Source organism: Octodon degus, unplaced genomic scaffold (genome assembly GCF_000260255.1).
Source record: "Octodon degus isolate 3935 unplaced genomic scaffold, OctDeg1.0 scaffold00002, whole genome shotgun sequence".
In the NCBI taxonomy this organism is placed as follows: Eukaryota; Metazoa; Chordata; class Mammalia; order Rodentia; family Octodontidae; genus Octodon; species Octodon degus.
Genome location: NW_004524578.1, coordinates 3,535,815 through 3,555,543, shown reverse-complemented (window position 1 = coordinate 3,555,543; position 19,729 = coordinate 3,535,815). Strand labels below are relative to the sequence as shown.

General features: G+C 38.2%; 1 protein-coding gene across 5 annotated transcripts in view; it reads left to right on the top strand.

Annotated features, from left to right (window-relative positions):
- The window catches only part of Tjp1 (tight junction protein 1), an 89,855-nt gene that overhangs the window by 613 nt on the left and 69,513 nt on the right, over nucleotides 1-19,729 (top strand). For all 5 annotated transcript variants that reach the window (XM_023709843.1, XM_004623240.3, XM_004623239.3 and 2 more), the window contains exon 2: nucleotides 19,455-19,511. In XM_023709843.1, coding sequence (XP_023565611.1) covers nucleotides 19,455-19,511 — 57 coding nt within the window. The remainder of the gene's footprint in view (nucleotides 1-19,454; nucleotides 19,512-19,729) is intronic.

Sequence of the window (19,729 nt, the reverse complement as noted above, 5' to 3'; positions counted from 1 at the left end):
GCCGCCGGTGCGGACGGGGACGCGCAACAGGTCCCGCGCGGGGCGGCTGGGAGCGGGGCGGAGCGGGCCGGGCGCGGGCCGGCCAGGGTGCTCGTCCCGGCGAAACCGGGTGGTTTCGATCTGATGTCACCCGCTGCGGTATGCGCACGGTGGCGATAAGCCTTGGCACAGCCACTCAGCCCGTGAGCAGTGGAGGTGTTCTTTTAAAAAAACAAAAACTTACTCTATTAAGGTAACTTCGAAAAAGTTAAGTCGTTGAAACTTTGTAATGATTTAAGTTACGCTTCCAAAAGTGATAGAAAGTGGCCCTGTATGGACAGTAGGATGGATTTAGACTAGTAAACACCCAGCACACACAGTAAAACTTTTCCTGTTGGTTTCCCCAAATGAATACTACATTCGTTACTTTCTCACTGCTTTGAAACCAACTCGCATAGTATATGTGAAAGCTAAAATTCCTAAAAATTAGTTTGCTTCTCAGTTTTGGTATGTTTTAATCTTTTTCGTCATAAAATGGTGCTTGTGTTTGTTCTTTAAAACAATAACAGGAATACAAAACAGTGAAAGAGTATAACTCCCCTTTTAAAGTATCAGTTAATTACTTCGAATAATATCAAGGTACTTAAACAAGCGATGATCTTTATGTAATTATTTTTCTGCTTGAAATGTTTATTCATAATTCCCCAAAATGGGTTATAATATGCCCCGGAAGCATCTGAAATCCTGCAGAACTTTGTTTTCTTGTTTTCTGTCTGGCAGAAGTTAGCGGTTATAGTTAGTAGTGAATGGGTCCTTTTTAAGAATATAGTATGTCTTATTTAAGAACAAGTTAGTAATTTTTGGCCTAAAATTGAAGTACAGTTTTAAGATAAGCCTCAATTCAGACATTTACGATAAAAGCCAAAGTTTTGCTTTGTTTAAAAAACAAGCTCACATTATTTACCTTTTCTGGGGCTTTCTTTCCTAGGAGGAAAGGCATTGTTTCTGAATTAACAAAGAATGTCACTTTGGTCCTGAAGCAAACAGCGCACCTTCAAAAGAGTAGATGTGGAGAAAAATGTTCTCAGTCGATTGCCTTGCTAATGTGAAAAACTGTAGAAAGAGGACTTTTTGCCCCTGAGTTAGGATATTGAGCGTTTGGGGCGCGCTGCAGAGCCTCACTGAATACATTGTAGAAACGTCCCATGCATGCTGTCGTGCTTGAGTAGGAGGTGACCGCTTTGAATGCTGTATTCCAGGGTCATGAGGAAAGCTAGCCTTGAACGGGTGAAACCGGGTGGTCATCAGTTGTCTCCCTAAGTCACACTTAAATTTTTAAGGTGCTCAAATTGCTCATTAAAACCCAGGGTTTGTATTCAGTATTACACTAGATGCTTTTGTTTCTTCTGCTGCTAAATTAAGAGAAAACAGGGCTGCAAGTGTAGCCCACTGGTAGAGCACTTTCCAGAGGCCCCTCCTTCCATCCTGAGCACCGCCGAAACCCCTTCTCTGATGTTAGCTTCTGTGTTTTTTTCTGTGGTTAAGTAGTTTTTTATCCCACAAATATGCTGTAATCAAGGTAATCATTGCCTTGTTGATCGGCATTTAACTTGTTTCTGGGGTTTTGGTGGTGTAATACCTTATATGTATTTGTTTTGGTACCTGTCCCCGTATGGCAGACACTTAACAGTGAAATTGCTGAGTCAAAGAATATGTGGCGTTGAGACTGTGACATACCCCTCAGAATCGTTTTCCTAAAAAGATTGCAGCTAGGAGCAAGTACAACAAATACTGGTGAGTTGCCTGCATGCAAGTGAAGGATATAAAATCAGAGAGAGATAAAGAGAGTCTGGATGAAGAGTCAGTATTTGAGCGTTCACCAGTTTGCCCTCACTGTGTATAAGTGTAATGCAGTTCCATATATAATTCTGGCATGGTAGAGCAGAAAACTTGACATAAGTTTACTTGCTAATTTTGAGGGGAAAAGTCCCTTAAAGAAGACTTAGTTATAAGTGAAAAAGTTATTGAAAGTAGTGTGTCCGCCCAGGAATAGGGCATGGAGCCCCGCAGTCCACAGCCTGTGTTTCTGGCTTTTGGAACTTGGGATCAGTGGCGCCTAATGTGTGTCAGGTGATGGTTGCTGTGTTTAATTCACTCATTTAATTCTTCCAACACTCCCACGGAGTCAGCATTTCATCTTCACTTTTTAGATGAAGAACTTGAAACAGGTGAAGTACCTGGAAAACTGTGACTTTAAAATTACCACTATAGGGGCCGGGAGATGGCTCAGTGAAATAAGCGCTTCCCTGGCAAGTGCAAGGGCCTGAGGTCAGTCCCCGGTTGCGCAAAAAAAAAAAAGTTACCACTGTAGATTTTGGGGGGAAGGATGGGTTATTCACTAAATTGTGCTTGATTGGTTGGTTATCCACTGGTCTGAATTATTTTTGCCTGACATGCCAAAAAAAAAAAAAAAAAAAGCTAAATGCTTGAAAAAGCAAGTTAGTCACAGCACTAGAAGTTAATGTAGGTTACAGGGCTTCTCTGTGTGTCATCCTAAGGACTTAATAATTACTTCATAGGTGAGTATTTCTGAAAATTAAGAACTACAAAAAAGCCTGGAGTGGCTTGCACACCATTACTCCCAGCACTGGGAGGCTGGGTCAGGACTGTCCTGTGAGTTCAGCCCCAGCTGGAAGTACACGGAGACTGTCCTTCCCCGCCAAAACCCCCCAGAACGGCAGAACATGGCTAAGCTAAGGGACAAAGACTGGTCAGTCCCTCTAATAGGGATTGCTTCTTGAGTAACTGTGACTGTGTAGTTTTGATTTGGTACTTAACTGGTCAGTCCATATTTACTTCATCCTGCTTTAAGAGTAAAGTAAGAACTCACTGTGGTTTGTGAGAATTATTTTGTCTGTCAATCTGATAATTTTCATTGTTATAATTTTAGTCTCTTTAGTTTATACAGTGTTTCCCACTGGAAAATACTTTTATAGTATTTTAGGTAAAGGCTTTTAATTATGTTAGTATGTTGGCATTTTAAATGTTTGTGGTTAAAGCTTTAACTTATGTTGAAGCTTATGCTGATAAATCTAATTGCATTTTATTTTTATATTTATGAGTTTTTGTCCAAAAGCTCATTTTAGGACAAAACAGTAAGACAGTTGTTAATTTATACAGTGCCTTTTCTTACATTGATGTTTTCATGTTAGGAACTTGGAGGCTGAACTTTTATTTTGGATTTATCAGCCACTCCACCAGTATTTCAAGACTTGAGACAAGTAATATAAAGAGTGCTGTTTCTTTAAGTTCCCTTTTTATGGCTGTCTTTTTTTTTTTTTTTTTTTGGAACTGGGAATCGAACTTGGGGCCTCCTGCTTGTCAGGCAGGCGCTGTGCTGCTGAGCTATACTGCAGGCCCTAGTAGTGTTTCTTGTTTGGTTTGATGGAAAAAAAAATTACAATAGTTTCAACATCCCTCCTGGCCAGTCTTGGAGACAGTGTTCTGGCCCTGCCTTATACTTGTTCTTTAATCTTTTTTTTTTTTTTTTTTTCTTCCCTCGGTTTAGAGGCCAAATGTAAACTCAGACAGTTCTAAGAATAAACAGTGTAAATAAGCTAGATGACAATGCTGCAAAGGAAGATGACTTTTAAAAGAATAATTGTATTGAAAATTTTGTAAATGTGCTTCTGCCTCTTATGTAGCCTGCTTCTGATAAAAATCTAGTCTGCTGAAAGACCAGGAGCCTTGCTGCAGAGTGGCGCAGCCCCACCCATCCCATCCCAAGTCGTCCTAGGCTGCGCAGCACACCCTCACGTGTCATCTCTGAGTCCTGACGGAGTGCCTAGTAGCTGAAGTCAAGCTAGCCAATTAAGCAGCTACTTTTGACCAGAGTTTTTGATCAGATGTCAAAATTGAAAGATAATTTATATCTAGACTGACATTCCTGAAGCCTTGGACTGAAACTTGTTTTGTACCTCTGAATTTTAAAAGCCAGTACTGAAAAAACCTATTTATTAGTTTTGCATCATTTAATCTTGTTAAGAGACACTAGTTTACCAAGTATTAAAGTTAATCTAAATTTTGACATATTACAGAACTATTTCCTGAATAAGCCAACAATAAAAATGGGACTTATTATCTCTGACCTAGAATGCTTCTTTATTTATTTATTGCAGAGAAGAGTAGCTTCAGGTTGCTCGTTTATGGGTTAGCCAGGTTGCTTTGTTTCCATTCCTTCTTAAACAAATAAATTCTTAATAATGAGAAGTATGTGGAGAGGACACTGGAAGGGAGTGTTATTTTGCACCCTAAAACTGGCTGAAAATCGTAAATGGACTCTGAGCAGTTGCCTGTACTTGCAAAGCACTGTGGTAGCCCTTGGGAAGACTAGCCGTACTGAACATAAAGCACACCATTCTCAGGTTTAATAAAGCCTTGCTACACAATATGTAGTGTTCAATAGTGAATCGTAGGTGACCCTTACTTTAGGATGTGTCACAGTACTGGATTTTATTAGTTTTCCTTTTAGGTGCATTTCAGGTGTATTTCAGGTGTATAAATGGGAACAACCTAACTTTTGTGGCGGCAGAATACTAGGAAGTGGGTTGATGGATGAATGAACTTGATTATTCTAGCGAGCATGTGCAGAAGGGGTAAATATAGAAGCTAATATTGTAGTGCATTGTTGTCCGTGAATACTAATTAGGAATGTGAGGTTGGCATAGGCCTGATGCAAGTAAAACTTTTTTTTAATTTACTGAAGTACTTTTTTTTTTTGAGATAGTGTGGATTCCCAAGGATCAAAGAGGTTTTTGTTTTGTTTTTATCTTGGTTATTTTGAATCTTTTGGAATTGTCACTAGTATATTTGGGGTTTGTGCTGACTGAATATTGCATATTAAATTTATGATTAGCTCCTTTGATTCAGTATATAACTCTAAAATTAGAATTTTAGAGAAAGATACTGGTGGTGACTAATTCTTGTTTTACTTTGTTTTTTAAATTACAACTGGGTACATCCAAGGGAGTGTGTGTGTGTGTGTGTGTGTGTGTGTTGTTTTGTATAAGAATCTCAGAAAGTTTGAAAAATTATAAGAAGGTATTTACATAAAAATCCTTGAATGTACTGATAGGGAAAATGGATACCATGTTGTTACTATTTACATTTAGGGCTTACATTGTGCAGTATGTGGATTTTTAAAACTTCTTTTGTTCAACAGGTATTAACGACGTGCGCTAAGTGGGCTCTGCCCTGGTGCTGCATGTGGAGTGGGGACTTTACTGACCGGGTTATTAGTGCACATACACAGCATGACATGCATAATGATTAGTGCTTAGACTCTCCTCAGGCCGTTTCTGGGTCGCAGAGATTGTATCTATCACGTTTTCTATGGTACTCATTTTCTAGCATTTGTTTATAAGTGTACCACCTAATTATATATTCCATTAACACTGCTTTTGCCTGTTTCTGAATATTGTGCGAGCAGAAGCTTTCCATATTGGCGGTGGCTTGGTTTTTCTCAGCACTGTATTTGTAAGTGTTCTAGGTTGTAAATGGCAGTAGTTCATTAGTTTTCATTGTGCTTATATAGAAACTTGCTAGTCTTTTCTTTATGTGAGGATTTGCTGCCACATTGGCTTTGAGGAACATAGTTTAAGATAGACTTCCTGGAGGTGAGTAGTGTATACATCTGTGAGAGGAGTAACAATTGGATTGTGCGTTCGTCATTGGAGGGTTTCCAGTGGGTAAAAGGTAGGAAGCTGCTTCTGGTGTTTACCTTGAAAAGCCAACTTGGTTTTAACTTTGAGGACATTAAAAGTCATAATCAAGAGAAATACTTGTTTTGAACCCAAACAAGTTGAACCAAGCTTGCTTTTAAAATATAATTGTGGGACTACTGATTTTTTAAAAAAATTATGATGAATATTGGACTAATTAAACAAAACTGTTTACACCCATAGTTTGATATTTATCATCCATAAAACCAAAAGACAATGGCCATGGCAAGTAGGTTCCAATTCAGGTTGTAAACATGAGAACTCTGGGCCTATGATAAACAGTAGCGTCTCACATCGAGTGCTGGCTCTGACATACTGAGTTAAGTGTTTTATGTGCACGACTGTATTTCGTCTTTGCAGTTCTGTTGTACTACTGTTAGTCTCTTATAGGTGAAGGATCAGAGATTAAATTTACTTGTAATTAGCCACATCAGCTTGCGTACTTTGTTATAACTTATACATGTACACAGTTATACGTTCCTGTGTTTGAATGAGTGTCACTTGAATGTGGAATGGTGTTGGGTGAGTCTGAGACCAGCCAAGTAGTATGAATCACGAAAGCCAGAAGAAAAATACTATAGCAGTTGGAGAATAAGGTTGGAGTTAAAGGAAGCAGCTGTTGCTCCGTTGATTGTTGTCTTGGAGGAAGACAAGCCAGATCTTCCAGTTTGTCAAAACAGGTTGTAAATATGTATTTTTTTTAAATGTAGATTTCCCTGACTTAAGTCTTTCCAGCTGACTTAATTTGTCTACTGTTTTATTGTGAAATGCAGTACAAACGTATAAAAATACATACAGCAGATGTACATTAAGGAATTATTACAGAGTGAGCGCCCAGGTAAACACCATCTATCTGCCTGTCAGCAGGCTAGCTCCTATACAAAGAGAAACACAGTAAAATAAAAACTGAAGGAATTATCATTGAGGAAGCCCAAGTTTCTGTCAGAATGTGAGTTTAGCGTCTAGAATTAGTTACAGTCAGTAGCTGTTTTCTGTTAATAAAAAGCAAATGAAAAAATGCAAATAATACCCATCTCAGGGTAGCTGTGTATCCAGTACAGTGTCTGACACAGTGAAGTTTTATCTTAATGTCATTTAAAAACATTTTAATTGTAGCCCATGTTAGTATCAGAACAGGCAAATAGAATTACAGTTGTGTGTGTATGCATACGTGTGTGTACGTTTATTTATGAACAAAAGTCAGCCTACAGATTACTAGTTTTGCCCACAGGAAAGTGATTGGGTTCTTGAAATAATATACTATGAAAAAATTATTTACTGTGGCATGAAGAGATAGTCTTCAGTCTGATGGACTGGCAGTAGGTATTAAAGACTTTCAAATGTAGTGTACCTCATTGAATTTGGATATCTGCTTAGTAAGGTGAATGATTGGTTAGCAAGTTCTGTCCCTGGTAGCATCTCAGATCTTTCTACTTGTTCCATCTTCACATTTTACCATTTATATCCTTTTCTTTCCTTCCTCCCTAACAAAATTTTTTCTATAACAGCCTCCTAGTGAGTGTCATAGTCCTTCTTCTTCCCCATATGGTCTGTTGTTCTAAAATAATTTGTTAAAAATCCAAGTTTGATGAGTTTCTTCCCCACCCTTCTGTACACATGCCCGTTTATACTTGCTCTAAGAATTCCTTTACTTATTAATTTTAGAAATAAAAAAATCCATAATCAGTTAGTGAAATCCTAGTACAGTATTTGGCCCCTGTCAATCCCTGTACCTCATTTTGCATCTTTTTCCTCCTTACTGTCTCTTAATCTATACCTTCTTTTAATTCCTAGCAGGTACTGCATTTCCGACCAGGTTCTGATTTGAGTTTCTCTTGCACTGTTCTTTCCTTCCTCGTGCTTCTTTAAGCCTGTGGTTATATGATTTACTTGTGAAGTGTTTTGATCATCTCTTCTCCCATTAAACCATAAGCTCTGTGAGAATCAAGATCATATTGATTCTCTGGCTATTTGCAGACCTTAATGCTGTTTGTCACATAATAAATTTAAAAACATTTGAGTGAATGAGAGACACTTTCCTACCCCAAGATTCTTGCTTGTGCTGTCTCTCCACCTCTTTCCCTCATTCACTTAGCACCTACCCCTCATTTTTGTTTTTTTCAAAACTTGTCCTGAGCCCAGAAACTGGCTTAGAATTTTGTGCTTTGAGATGCTCCCAAGCTGTCCATCTACAGCATTTGTAGCAACTTACACTTAGCTGTCTGTTGGTCATTAATTAATACCTGTTATTCCTTCTTAAACTGTTAATTTAAAGCCTAGAAACTCTCAAAAAAAGTACCAGTCTGTTTTTCAGCACTAGTTGTATTTTTCTTTCCAAAAGGGGAAGCAGTTTCTGGAATTCCCTGCCTACGGAAATTGTGCTTATTGTTACAACATGCTAGCAGCAGTGTTGTTAGGTCATTCATTTCTAGTCCACTCCAGTTACCCGTGTTTACTTTTTGTTAAATAGAAAATTTCAAATCCTACAAAATAGACAAATATAATGAATTCCATGTTAGTCTTTATCCTGTACAGTTATGAATTTAAGGCTAGTTTTGTTTCATCTACACTTCCGTTCGTTATCGTTTCTCCTTTCCATTATTTTAAAGTGAATGCTAGGTATATTTTCATTTGTTAGTATTTGAGAATATGTATTTCTAAATGCTAAGAATGCTTTTGAGACAATGTAATTATTATTGTCATAGTTTGAAAATAAAATATAATCAGTTTAGTCTTTTCTTTTCTTTTCTTTTCTTTTTCTTTTTCTTTTTTCTTTTCTTTCGGAACCAGGGATTGAACTCAGGTCCTTATGCTTTCCAGGGAAGCGCTTCTACTGAGCCATCTCCCTGGCCCCAGTTTAATGTTTTCTAATTTTTTAATTGTCACCTTTCCCTTCTAAATACCTTTGGAAAAATTGGGACCCAAATAATGTCATCTCACAGTGATTGTTGAGCGTGGCTTGTACATCTCTTAGAAATACAGATTTCCCCATCTGTTTATTCCTCTTCACTTTTTCCCTTGCAATTTTATTGGTTGAAGAAGAGGATTTTTTTAAAATTGTTTTTTGTTGTTGTTTTTTTGCGGTACCAGGGATTGAAGTCAGGACCCTGTGCTTGCCAGGCAGGTGCTTATTCTACTGAGCTATCTCCCCAGCCCAAGAAGAAGATTATTTGTCCTGTAGAATTTTTCACAACCTGGTTTTTGGTTCTTGCTTCTGCTTGGTGGTTACAGTGTGTTGAGCCCTCTGCACTTCATGCTCTGCTCTCTCTTTTTTCACACTAAGTCACTGAGCTCTAGTCTGTGCATTTTTATACATGGAGCATATCTCAGTTTCAAGTAGAGTCACACTTTAAGCACCCAGGAGTCAGGTGTGGCTGGTAGTTGCCTTATTACACAGCACAGATTTCATGTATGTTCATTGTCAAATACATTAAAAAGTAAAATTCTGAAACTGCTTTTCTAGAACCTTGATCAGGTCCAGATTGATTTATATTTTATAAGGTTAAATCACAAGTTGTGGTTTTTGTTTTTACTTTTAGGTGATGTTAGGAGGCATGATCAGTGTATTTTCCTTTAAAAAAAAAATTGGTCCATGTTTGTGCTGTTTGACATTGTTTGTGCCAAGTTGGTGCATGTAGGTACATCTTAGTTCCTCTTCCCATCCCCTTGCCCTTCAGCCCTCCTCCCTACACGTCTTGATCCCCTTCCATTTGAGAAGGTCTAGTTCCCTGCTTCCTACTATCTTTAATTTATTAGGTGTAGCACAACGATGCTCAAATTTTATTCTTTCTTGTTCATTGTTAGTCAGAATACCAAAAAGGAGAATCTCACCTTCATCTACTGGTTACCCAGTGCACTCTTTGCACAGGAAAGGTAGAATAAATACAGTAAGGCCCCGATTTAAGAATATTTGAGTTGTGAACTTTCATAGGTGTACTGTATACAGCTCACTTTCTTGGGTATGAGTGAATCTGACTTGTGAATGTACTCCTGCAGCAGGACTCACTCGTACCTTGGGGACTTACTGTACATTCTTCCCTCACTATATGTATCAGTTTTATTTTTGTGTTTGTTTTTTGTCCCCCCCTCCCCCATGTACTGGGCATTGAACTCAGCAATTTGCGCTTCCCAGCACTTACTCTACTGAGCTATCTTCCCAGACCCTGTGTCAGTTTTTAAAAGTACTGTAATGAGTTGTACCAGTACTTGCCACTTTTTAAAATCATGGAACAAATTGGTAGATGAAAGTATATTTATTTTATTCCAGCCTTTATTGTCAAGTTATTTTATTTTGAAATTTTTATATCATAATTCATTAAAATAAATCGTAGGTATATACAGATTGATAGATTTTCAGGTAAGCGTACATCTCTGCCCAGCAACAGGGTCAAAACAAAACATTTATTATTACCCCAGGACTGTCCCTCAACCTTTGTGCCCCTTTCATTCACAGCATACACAAGGGTATCCTTACCCCACCTTCTGGTAGTATAGAGCAACTTTTACGATGTTTGTTTTTTCTTCATTGTCTTCATCTGCGTCTTTTTGAGACAGGGTTTCACTATGCAGTTCAGGCTGGCCTTGAACTCACTTTGTAGCCCAGGCTGGTCTCAAACTTTCAGTGATTCACCTGGCTTCGCCTCTCCAAGTGCTGGGATTCCAGGTGTGTGCCCCCTTCATGGCTGTTACTTGTTTTTCAAAATCGCACCACTTTTCATGTTATAAATTTCATATATGTTCATTGTCAAATTTAAAAAGTAAAACTCTGAAACTAATTTTCTTGTGAGTATAGTTTTTTTGTTTTATTTTTCCTATCAGCCCACAGTCCTTACACTAGCCATATTCCCAAGTGCCATTCCACCCTCTCTATTTTGAGTCTGGTAAATCCCTTAAGTTGCAAGACTAGGCTCACATTTGCCACCCTCCTGCTTCTGCTTCCAGAGCACTGGGATTTCATGCATGTACCACTACTCCTAACTGCTGTTTTTTCAAAATCACTGTCATCATGCTGTATGTTCCCCATGTACTTTTGTAGCATTTTTCTTTAAACTTTTTACTTTGAGATGCTAGCCTTACAGTAAAGTTGCTCTTTTCTTCCCTGCCTCCATCTTCAGTATGCATCTGTCATGCAGTTTGCTCATTAGGGCTCTTACTCCTTTTGCCCTACCCCCCTCCTTGTGCTTCGTTGGTTTTACTGGTTTTGGATATGTGAAGGATGTGTCATGAAACAGTACTGTGGTTCTTTTTTTTTGGTGGTACCGGGGATTGAACTCAGGACCCTGTGCTTGCCAGGCAGGCGCTTATTCTTCTGAGCTATCTCCCTGGCCCCAGTACTGTGGTTCTAAGAAGCACACAAAAAATGTGCTCAGAGAAATGTCACTCATATGTTTGCTGCCCCATTCTCTTCATTTTCCTTTCTACCAGAAAAATTTTGAAAGGTCTTTATCCTCAGCCATTAGAAAATGCCACAACTAAAAATAGTTTCATTTTTGATAACTGGGAAGGATTCTGGATTTCAGACTTCATAGAGTATCTGTAATTTCTTGGGGGAACCTTTTCACTGTTTGTGAGGCATGAGTAAAAAATATGGTGTATGTTGAAAAATGTATCTGAAAATCTGGAGCGTTTGACTCAACTAGCAACGTAATAAATGGAATTTGCCAAATTAAAAAAATTCATATATACATGGTCATGTCTTCTGATATGAGTAACTACTCTTCGTTCTTCACAGGAAAATGATACTTGTTATCTAAGGACACTTTTTCTTCTCTTCTAATTGTTTATTTTAAAAGGAAAAAAATTAAAAATGTAACATTTACTTTTTTATTTTATTTTTTACATTGGAAAGAGATTCTTTAGTGGTAGCCATACAATTGACTATACCTTCAGTCTGTGGGCTTTCATGCTAGTTAAGAAAAATATATAACCTAAACATTTAAAATATTATCAATGCTATATTCAGTACAGATTCACTGATTTTCTAAAAGTCTGTAAAAATTTCCAGAGTTGATGAAAACAGTTATTACAGCTACATTATTTGAAAGAGTAATATAAATTAGACTGCTAAAGACAAGTACACTGAAATACATAAACATCACAATGTAATACAGCAGCAACTCATAACTATTACAAACATTAAATTTAAAACGTTATTAGAAAAATTGGGAAATTTTCATTTTAGCAAAACATTTTATTTATATACCTCCAACTTCTGTGATTCAGTATACAGCAAAATACTTCCAGAGGATACAACATTCAAATGCTTACACAAATAATATTGTCAATACAAATCAAAGTGATGCCCATGAACAAGATCTGCTCTGCTAATCGTGATTTCAAACTGTTTTCTGAACTTCGTTTTGTATTTTAATTAGCCACGTATGGGGATCCTAGCCAAAATACTGTTTCTCAGAAGTAATGTGTATCATATTGCTTGAAACTTACCAACCATATAAAATTGGTAACGGTTTATCTAAACATTATTTATGCACAACAACCAGGATGTATTCATGCAAAGTAGTGAGGTCATGATGATTTATTGACAATAAAAGATTTACTTTGAAAAAAAAAAGAAAAATTTATTGCCATTAAAGACACACTATCATTAATCTCCCTCAAAACAGTCCTCTTTTAAAGTCTTCGTGTCCCTTCATACGTGTCACTTTCTGAAGTACTTCTGGTAGTCCTCTTTCATAACTTTACAGTGTAATGGTTGTCTAGATAACTTCAATCAATTAGAAAAGATTAACTTTTGTGGTCATTTTGACTTTGGGAAGAACCAGGAATTACTTGATGCAGATCTGGTGAATAAGGTAATTACAACTCACCACAGTGTTTTTATGAGCCTGCCTTTTGTATTGGATGGTACTAGATAACAGCATTCACCGTAATTTTTATCACTCCTTGTAAAGCCACTCATGGAGAGGACCTCCAGGACTGCTTCAGAAAGTGGGGGGAACTATGGAGAAAGGGTACGGGGTAGTATTTTGACTGGCAGTGTGTCTTTTTCTGGATAGTTTGATCCCTCCTCATACTGTGCTTAGAATGGTAACTTAAACTGATAACTCATTTACTTTGGTTTTAGAACAGCGGATAATATAGCAACTCCTCTGTGACCTTGACATTTTTAGCACATCTCTCGCTTCAATCAAATTTCACACAGTAGAGTTTCTTTAACATCTTAATGTTTCCCAGTTAAGTGTATGTTATAATTTGTCTTCTAAATTGTTAGTCAGAGGGTGGGTGCAGTGAAGTGCAGTGGTGCGACTTAGCTGTTATTGACTGTAATAGTGTGTTGGATTCTAGGTTTATTGCTATTTAGATTTCTGCCCTGTCGTTGCTGTACTCTTTGCACTCCTGATGTTTTTGTGTGCTTAGTGTTTTGTTTTCTTTTGAGACAAGGTCTCACTATTTAGTCCACACTGACCTGAATTACCTCTGTACCCTAGGCAGACCTCCAACTTAACATCCTCCTGTCTCAGCCTTCTGAGTGCTGGAATTATAGGTGTACTATTATGCCTGGCATGATTTGATTATTACTTCTCAATGTTTAATGAGTTCTTGTACTTTTCAAGTTTGTAAATGTTTCAAGGACTTTAGATTCCTGTTTGCCTTTAGATTTTTTTTTTAAACTGTTTCTTAGGCATTTCAATTTTGAGAATTTAAAAGGCAGGCCTCAGTCAGTACAAATACAGTACATTTCTCCAACTTTTAACACATACATGCTCTCTTTGTACTTCATCTTCATAATAGTAATCAGATTTCACAATCAAGTTTGTAGTAGAAAGTTTATAGGGGGCCAGGACCATCCTTCTATTTATCATTTAGTGTCTGACTCAGTCTTGAGTTAAGTAATCTTGTTGTCTATTTTGGATGGAAAAATGCCAACAACAAAACAACTAAGCAAAACCACTTGGGAACACAGGAAATTGGAAACACTTAGACGTGACAGCTTTGCTCACAAAAGGAAACCAACAAGAGCACCAGTGTAATCCATCTCCCTACTGTTGGTTTTCTCTCTCTCTCTTCCTCCCGCCCTCTCATATTTAGTACAGGGGCTACAGGGTCTCACTACACAGATTGGATTTGTAGCAATCCTTCTATCTTGAATCTCCTAAGAGCTGGGATTACAGGCACATGGCACCACACCCAGTCTCAGTTGTTGTCTCAGTGCACCCCGGGGGCGGGGCTGGCACAGCATGCTGGGGATCAAACCCCAGTCCCTGTGTTTGTCTAAGCAGACACTTTAATTCACTAAACTATCTGGTTGGCCCTACCGTTGGTTTTCTTAAATGCAGATTGTTAGGAAATTGTTCAGTGTGCTTTAAGAGATAATCTGAAAATTTACTCTAGGTAAGTAATTATTAATGTTTAAGGGTCTAATACTGTGTGAACTTCACACAAACTTTGTCATTTTATGATATTAGATAAGGTAAATTGATTTCAAATTTTGTTTTTGTGTGTTGTCTGTATGATAAGTGATGTTCAGTATTGCCTCCATTGGTTTTTCTCATATTCTTACTGGTGACTACTCAAAATGTTTTTAGTCTTACTATCCCTAAAATACTAGTAGTCTACTGACTAATCTTAGTTCCTTGATTATTTGATCTTTTCTCTTGGCTTCAGTGCTCCTGCCTTGTTGATTACTCTGAACTCTTCTGCTCTGGTTAGCAGTGTTGATCTACAGACCTGTCTATCCAACTGCCTCCTTCCCATGTCTCTGCTCTACTGAGTCCATAGACACATTAAGTTATGCATGTCTAATCTTTTCCTGCCTTTTCATTCTGCTGCCTCGTTTAGAAACCCAAGAATCATCTCTGTCTCCTCTCCTCTAAGCTTTTTTTTTTTTTTTTTGTAAAGGAAAGTGCTCACAGTAAAAATATAATACTCTCTTAGTTCTTCTTGCTCAGAGGCTTTTGTTTCTTAGGTATTCTTCCAAAGGTTTCCCTGCCTCAAATCCATCTTTCACATTAGTCTTCAGCGATTCTGATTATATAATTTGGTTTTCTAAACTTTGTTGGTGTTTTCCTATTGAACTTAACATCCTCAGCTTTACATCATAAGACCTGATACCTTGCAACTTTTCATCCTTTCCCACAAATTGTCCAACTCACTTATCTCAAACAAGCTGTCTTGTGGGTTCTTGCACCCTACTCTCTTTCCCTGTTCGATTTCTGATTAGCCCTAAGGGGTGGTGAAACTGTCTAGGATTAGGATCTGGAGTTTTGGCAGGAAGCCCTTTAGAGTTGGTGATCTGAGTAGTATCTTTGCTAGCTGGATCTTAGAACAAAGAAACCAAACAAACTCTTCATAGGTTTCTGAAATACAGCTTTTTTGCTTCTTCAGAAATTGTGATTCCAGTCAGTTGATGCTTAGAAATGTGCACAGAACTAATCCAGTAATCATGAATTGCAGTCCCTTTTGATGCCTGCATGGCATCACTGATTGAATTTGTATACTGTCGTTGGAATAGTAGTCTAATAGAATTTTGGAGCTGAAAGATCTTTTTGCTTGATAATCTCATCCAGTTTCCTAATTTCATAGGTAAGGAGACCTAGTATTGCATTTCTAGTTCATGAGTGGTTTGGGCTCTGGTTTCCTTATTCTGGGCTAGTTTAGTTTTTACTTAGTAGCGTCTTTCATAGCTACTGGAAAAGAACAAGAGAGCTGGAATCACAGTGGGATAAAACACAGGCCAGTGTGTTTTGGGGACTGTCTCATGGTCCAACAGAGAGTCCCTGTGCAAACTGCTGTTACTCATTCTCTCAGTTCTTTTAAAGACAGTTGATAGGCAACCTTACAGTGTCAGTATACTTGTTTAATAAATGGTAGGTGAGTATTATAAAACAGTGCAAAAGGGCTCAGAGTGAAACTCTTAAGACTTAATCCTAGTTTCTTCTCTACTTCACTGGCCCTTATTTCTTAGGTGCCCTTCCAAAGAAAACCAGACATCCCTTTTTTGAAATGTCAGAATTGTCAGTGGCCATTTAAAAAATGTAGTGCTCTTGGAAATAGTTCTTAGTAAATTTACTGGTACTAAACATGTTTTTAGTCAATCTTGGCTTCAACTTCTGAAGTCTACTAAAAGGAGTGCTTTTCCCCCTCAGCCCCCAGGATTTTATTATGATGATTTTCAAACAAAATAAAATTGAAGAATTTTGAAGTGGATTCCTGAATCTTGACCACTGAAATTCTATCACCGTGATTTTACTGTATTTGTGTCATCACCCATCTATGTATTTATCCACCTGTATATCCTAAATTCAGTTGGAACAACTCATTAGAATTACCTGGTTATACAAACAGTCATGTGTAGAATTGTCTGCTTTTGCTGCTAAATCAAATGGGGGTAGGGTAAGAACTGGATAGGAGGACTGGCCAGATATCTCAGTGGATTAAAGTGGGGATCGAACCCTCAGGGACCTGAGGTTTGATCCCCAGTGTGCTGTGCTACTCCCGCCCCCTGGGTGCACTGAGACAGGGCATTGAGACTGGCGTCGTGGCGTGTGCCTATAATCCCAGTGCTTGGGAGGCTGAAAACAGGATCACATCGAGTCCGATCTATGTAGTAAGACCCTGTAGAACCAATACTAAATACATTTTTCAAAAAACTGGTTAAGAATGACATGGGTGGTGATTTAAATGGAGAATATACCTCTCTGTCTCTGTCTGTCTGTCCGTCTGTCTGTCCATCTGTCTGTCTCTCTGTGTCTCTGTCTCTGTCTCTCTCTGTGTCTCTGTCCCTGTCTCTGTCTCTCTCTGTCTTACTGTGTGGTATAGCATAGAAATTCATTACAGATTAAATTGGTTTTCTGTTATCATCAAGAGGCTAGCTTACCACTCCTTTTGATATTTCATGCTCTGTTACCTTCTTGTACATGTCTCCTTTCATGTAAATCAAGCTAATAAAATTGAGCTGCATCAGCACCCTTTTGAAGAGGCCATTGAGTCTTTTTTTTTTTTTTTTTAATGTATTTAGTCCAGGGTCTCACAATGCAGCTCAGACTCATAGTGATCCTTCTGTTTTTGGCCTCCCCAGCACTGGGATTGTAGGCGTGCACCACCATGCCCAGTCTTCCATGGCTCAGTGCACCCTCCGAGAGGCAGCGCCAGCGCTGCATGTGGTACCAGGGATTGAACCTCCGTCACTACTGCATTTGCTTTAGTCTGCTGAACTGTCTTGCTGGCCCTTGAAGAGACCCTGTCGCAGGCTCAGCAGGCCCCGGGCACATGGCCCTTGAAGAGGCCATTGAGTTAGTTGAGATGTGTACTTTCCTACTCCACCCAAGAAAGACCATATTAATTTTGATGTGGAATGAGAGGGCAGTTACATTTTGATTTTTTCCTTTCTCATACAAAAAATAAGTTACCTTTCTCATGGAGAATATACATTGAGACTTTAATGTATAGCTCCTATACTAGTTAGTAGTAAAATAAATAAATTTTTTAAAAAACATTAAGACATAATTCCCTTAAACATTTGTTTTTTTTCCCCCCCCTAAAAGCGTAGTTAAAAGTGGACATTATTTGAAATTTCATTTAGGAGGTTTGGTGAATGTAATTAGAAATGCATTACCAGGTTAAGTAGGAAGGGACAAAGGACGCAAAAAGAACACTTGATGGACAAGATGTCTCTCCAGACCCTTTACTTCGAAGATGATTAACGTTAACATTTGTGTGCCCTTTCAGCCTTTTTTTCCCTGCTCATGTTTAAATGGAAATGGAAGGACAGTATACAAGGTGTTTCATGACCTGCCTTCCTTCCCTGACATTAAATGAACTAGGTGGTCATTAAAACCGTGTGGAGGATGATAGATTTACCACTTGCAGTTTGGACTGATAGGAAAGAGGCTGAAGAGGAAGAGCGGCCATGTTCTTGGTTAACAAAGTGTACCTAGGAAAGACCCCCTTCAAGCTATGCTAAACAGTTCTCATTCCCAGCATCAGTTGGGATCGGCAGAGGGGCGGTTATTCCAGATATGTTTGTTACATATATTTCAATGGAAATAGTAATGTTTAGTAGATATATTTATAACATCAGGGGTTCACACTGATGGAGTTTTTGAAATTCATCGAATTCTGGTCAATTTTTGTTAAAAAATAAAAAAACAGCTCTATTTCTAGTGGAGGTTTCATTAAAGGGAGGTTTTGTCGCACTTGATTGGAAGATTGAACGATGCTGTTGAGGTTGATAGTTTTTACTTGGAGTGAACAAAGGATCTCTGAAATCCTTTCTCTTCTCGTAAGCATCTGACAGGAAAGTTCATCTAGTTGCTTTGAATTTAGGGAAGCAGGCCTTTTTTAATAGGGATTCATTTTTAAAGTAACATTAATCTTGAATTAAAGTTGCTGTGGGGAAGGAGCAATGGGCCATGGCGCCTTGGCGGGTATGGGCTCATGACGCTGGTGGCGGCAGTGTAACAGAAAGTAGATCGCGGTTGCGAAATAAGCATTTGTAATGATAGGTCACAAGGGATGTTCTAAGAAGGTCATGCTCTGCGTTTTCCCCTGATCCTTTGATAACTCTTGAAAAATCTTATTGTAAAATTTACTTACAAATAAATATATTTTAGAAGCTCCACTTTTATTGTCAGAAAGACTGAATTATTTTAAATCTCTAAGAGCAGTTAACCACTTTACAATGTTTTGAATTTTTTAGTGCCTCTTTTAGATGATTTATTTTGCTTGTGAGTTCATAACAATACTACCACTTGAGTAAGAATGTATTGCAGCTTATATTGCTTTGTTTTTTATTTTATTGCTTTTTTTCTTCTTTTGTGTATTTGGTACAGGGTCTCACTACACAGATCAGACTCGTAGTGATCCTCCTGTTTTCAGCCTCCCCAGCGGTGGGATCACAGGCATGTGCCACCATGCCTGGATTCTGTTGGGGCTCAGTGTGCCCCAGAGACAGAGCTGGTGTGGCATGGGGGACCTGGCAGTCTCAGGGTGGGGCCAGCACAGCAGGCCTGGGAATTGAACCCCCTGCCCTTGGTCCTGCTTGCAGGCGCTTTAATCCGCTGAGTTATTTGGCTGGCCCTTACTTTCTGCTTCTTTTGAGAACTTTTTTTTGGTCCACTTTTTTTTCCTGATTCCATGTATATTCATATATATTTCTGCTTCCATATGTGTCATGATATGAGCACCAAAAAAGCCATTTTTTATGCATGGTTATACATGAAGTTTGAGAAGGTAATTCTGCACTGGAACTAAGTGGAACAAGCAGTGTTTAATTATGACACACAAAAGCAGCCATTGAACGTATTATCATATGGTTTTATCTGTTTCTTGTTACCTGTGTGTTTATAACAACAGTACAGAGGTATTCTACTTTTCCCTTCTTTTGCACAACAGAGTGTTTTTAAATGTTTGGTTACCACTATTCTAAATTTTATTTTCTACCTGAGATTAAGTTGCCAATTAGCTCAAGTACCAGTTTCATCTGGCATGAAACAAATACAGAGTAGCATCTGTTCAAATTAAGTTGAAACAAAGGAAGTGCCTGTGTAAAGCTTCCTGTCTCTTACAACAAAAGCAAACCAAAAAACCTTCTATGATTATTAAGCTCCTTTCAGAGTGTCTTTAGTCTTATAGTATAAATTTTGGTATTGTCTTGCATTCTTTGATGGATGCTTGTTGCTTTATTAAAAACTTTCTGAAAAGGTGAAATGATCTGTTTTTGTTTTGCTTTATCAGAACACAGCAATGGAGGAAACAGCTATATGGGAACAACACACAGTGACGCTTCACAGGGTGAGTTTCTGCTGCAGTAAATAATCTGTGTTATAACTCAGGATACCGGCAGTTTTTGAAAACAATAGAGGAAAGCCAGATGTCAGGAAGCCAGAAGAAAGGGGAAAATTTTTCTATATTCTTTTGTTTAAAATTAGAGTTGGAATAAATTCTTTATTAAGGTCAAAAGTTAACGTGATTACTATTTCATGTATCCTTTTGGTTGTTACTTGTGTATT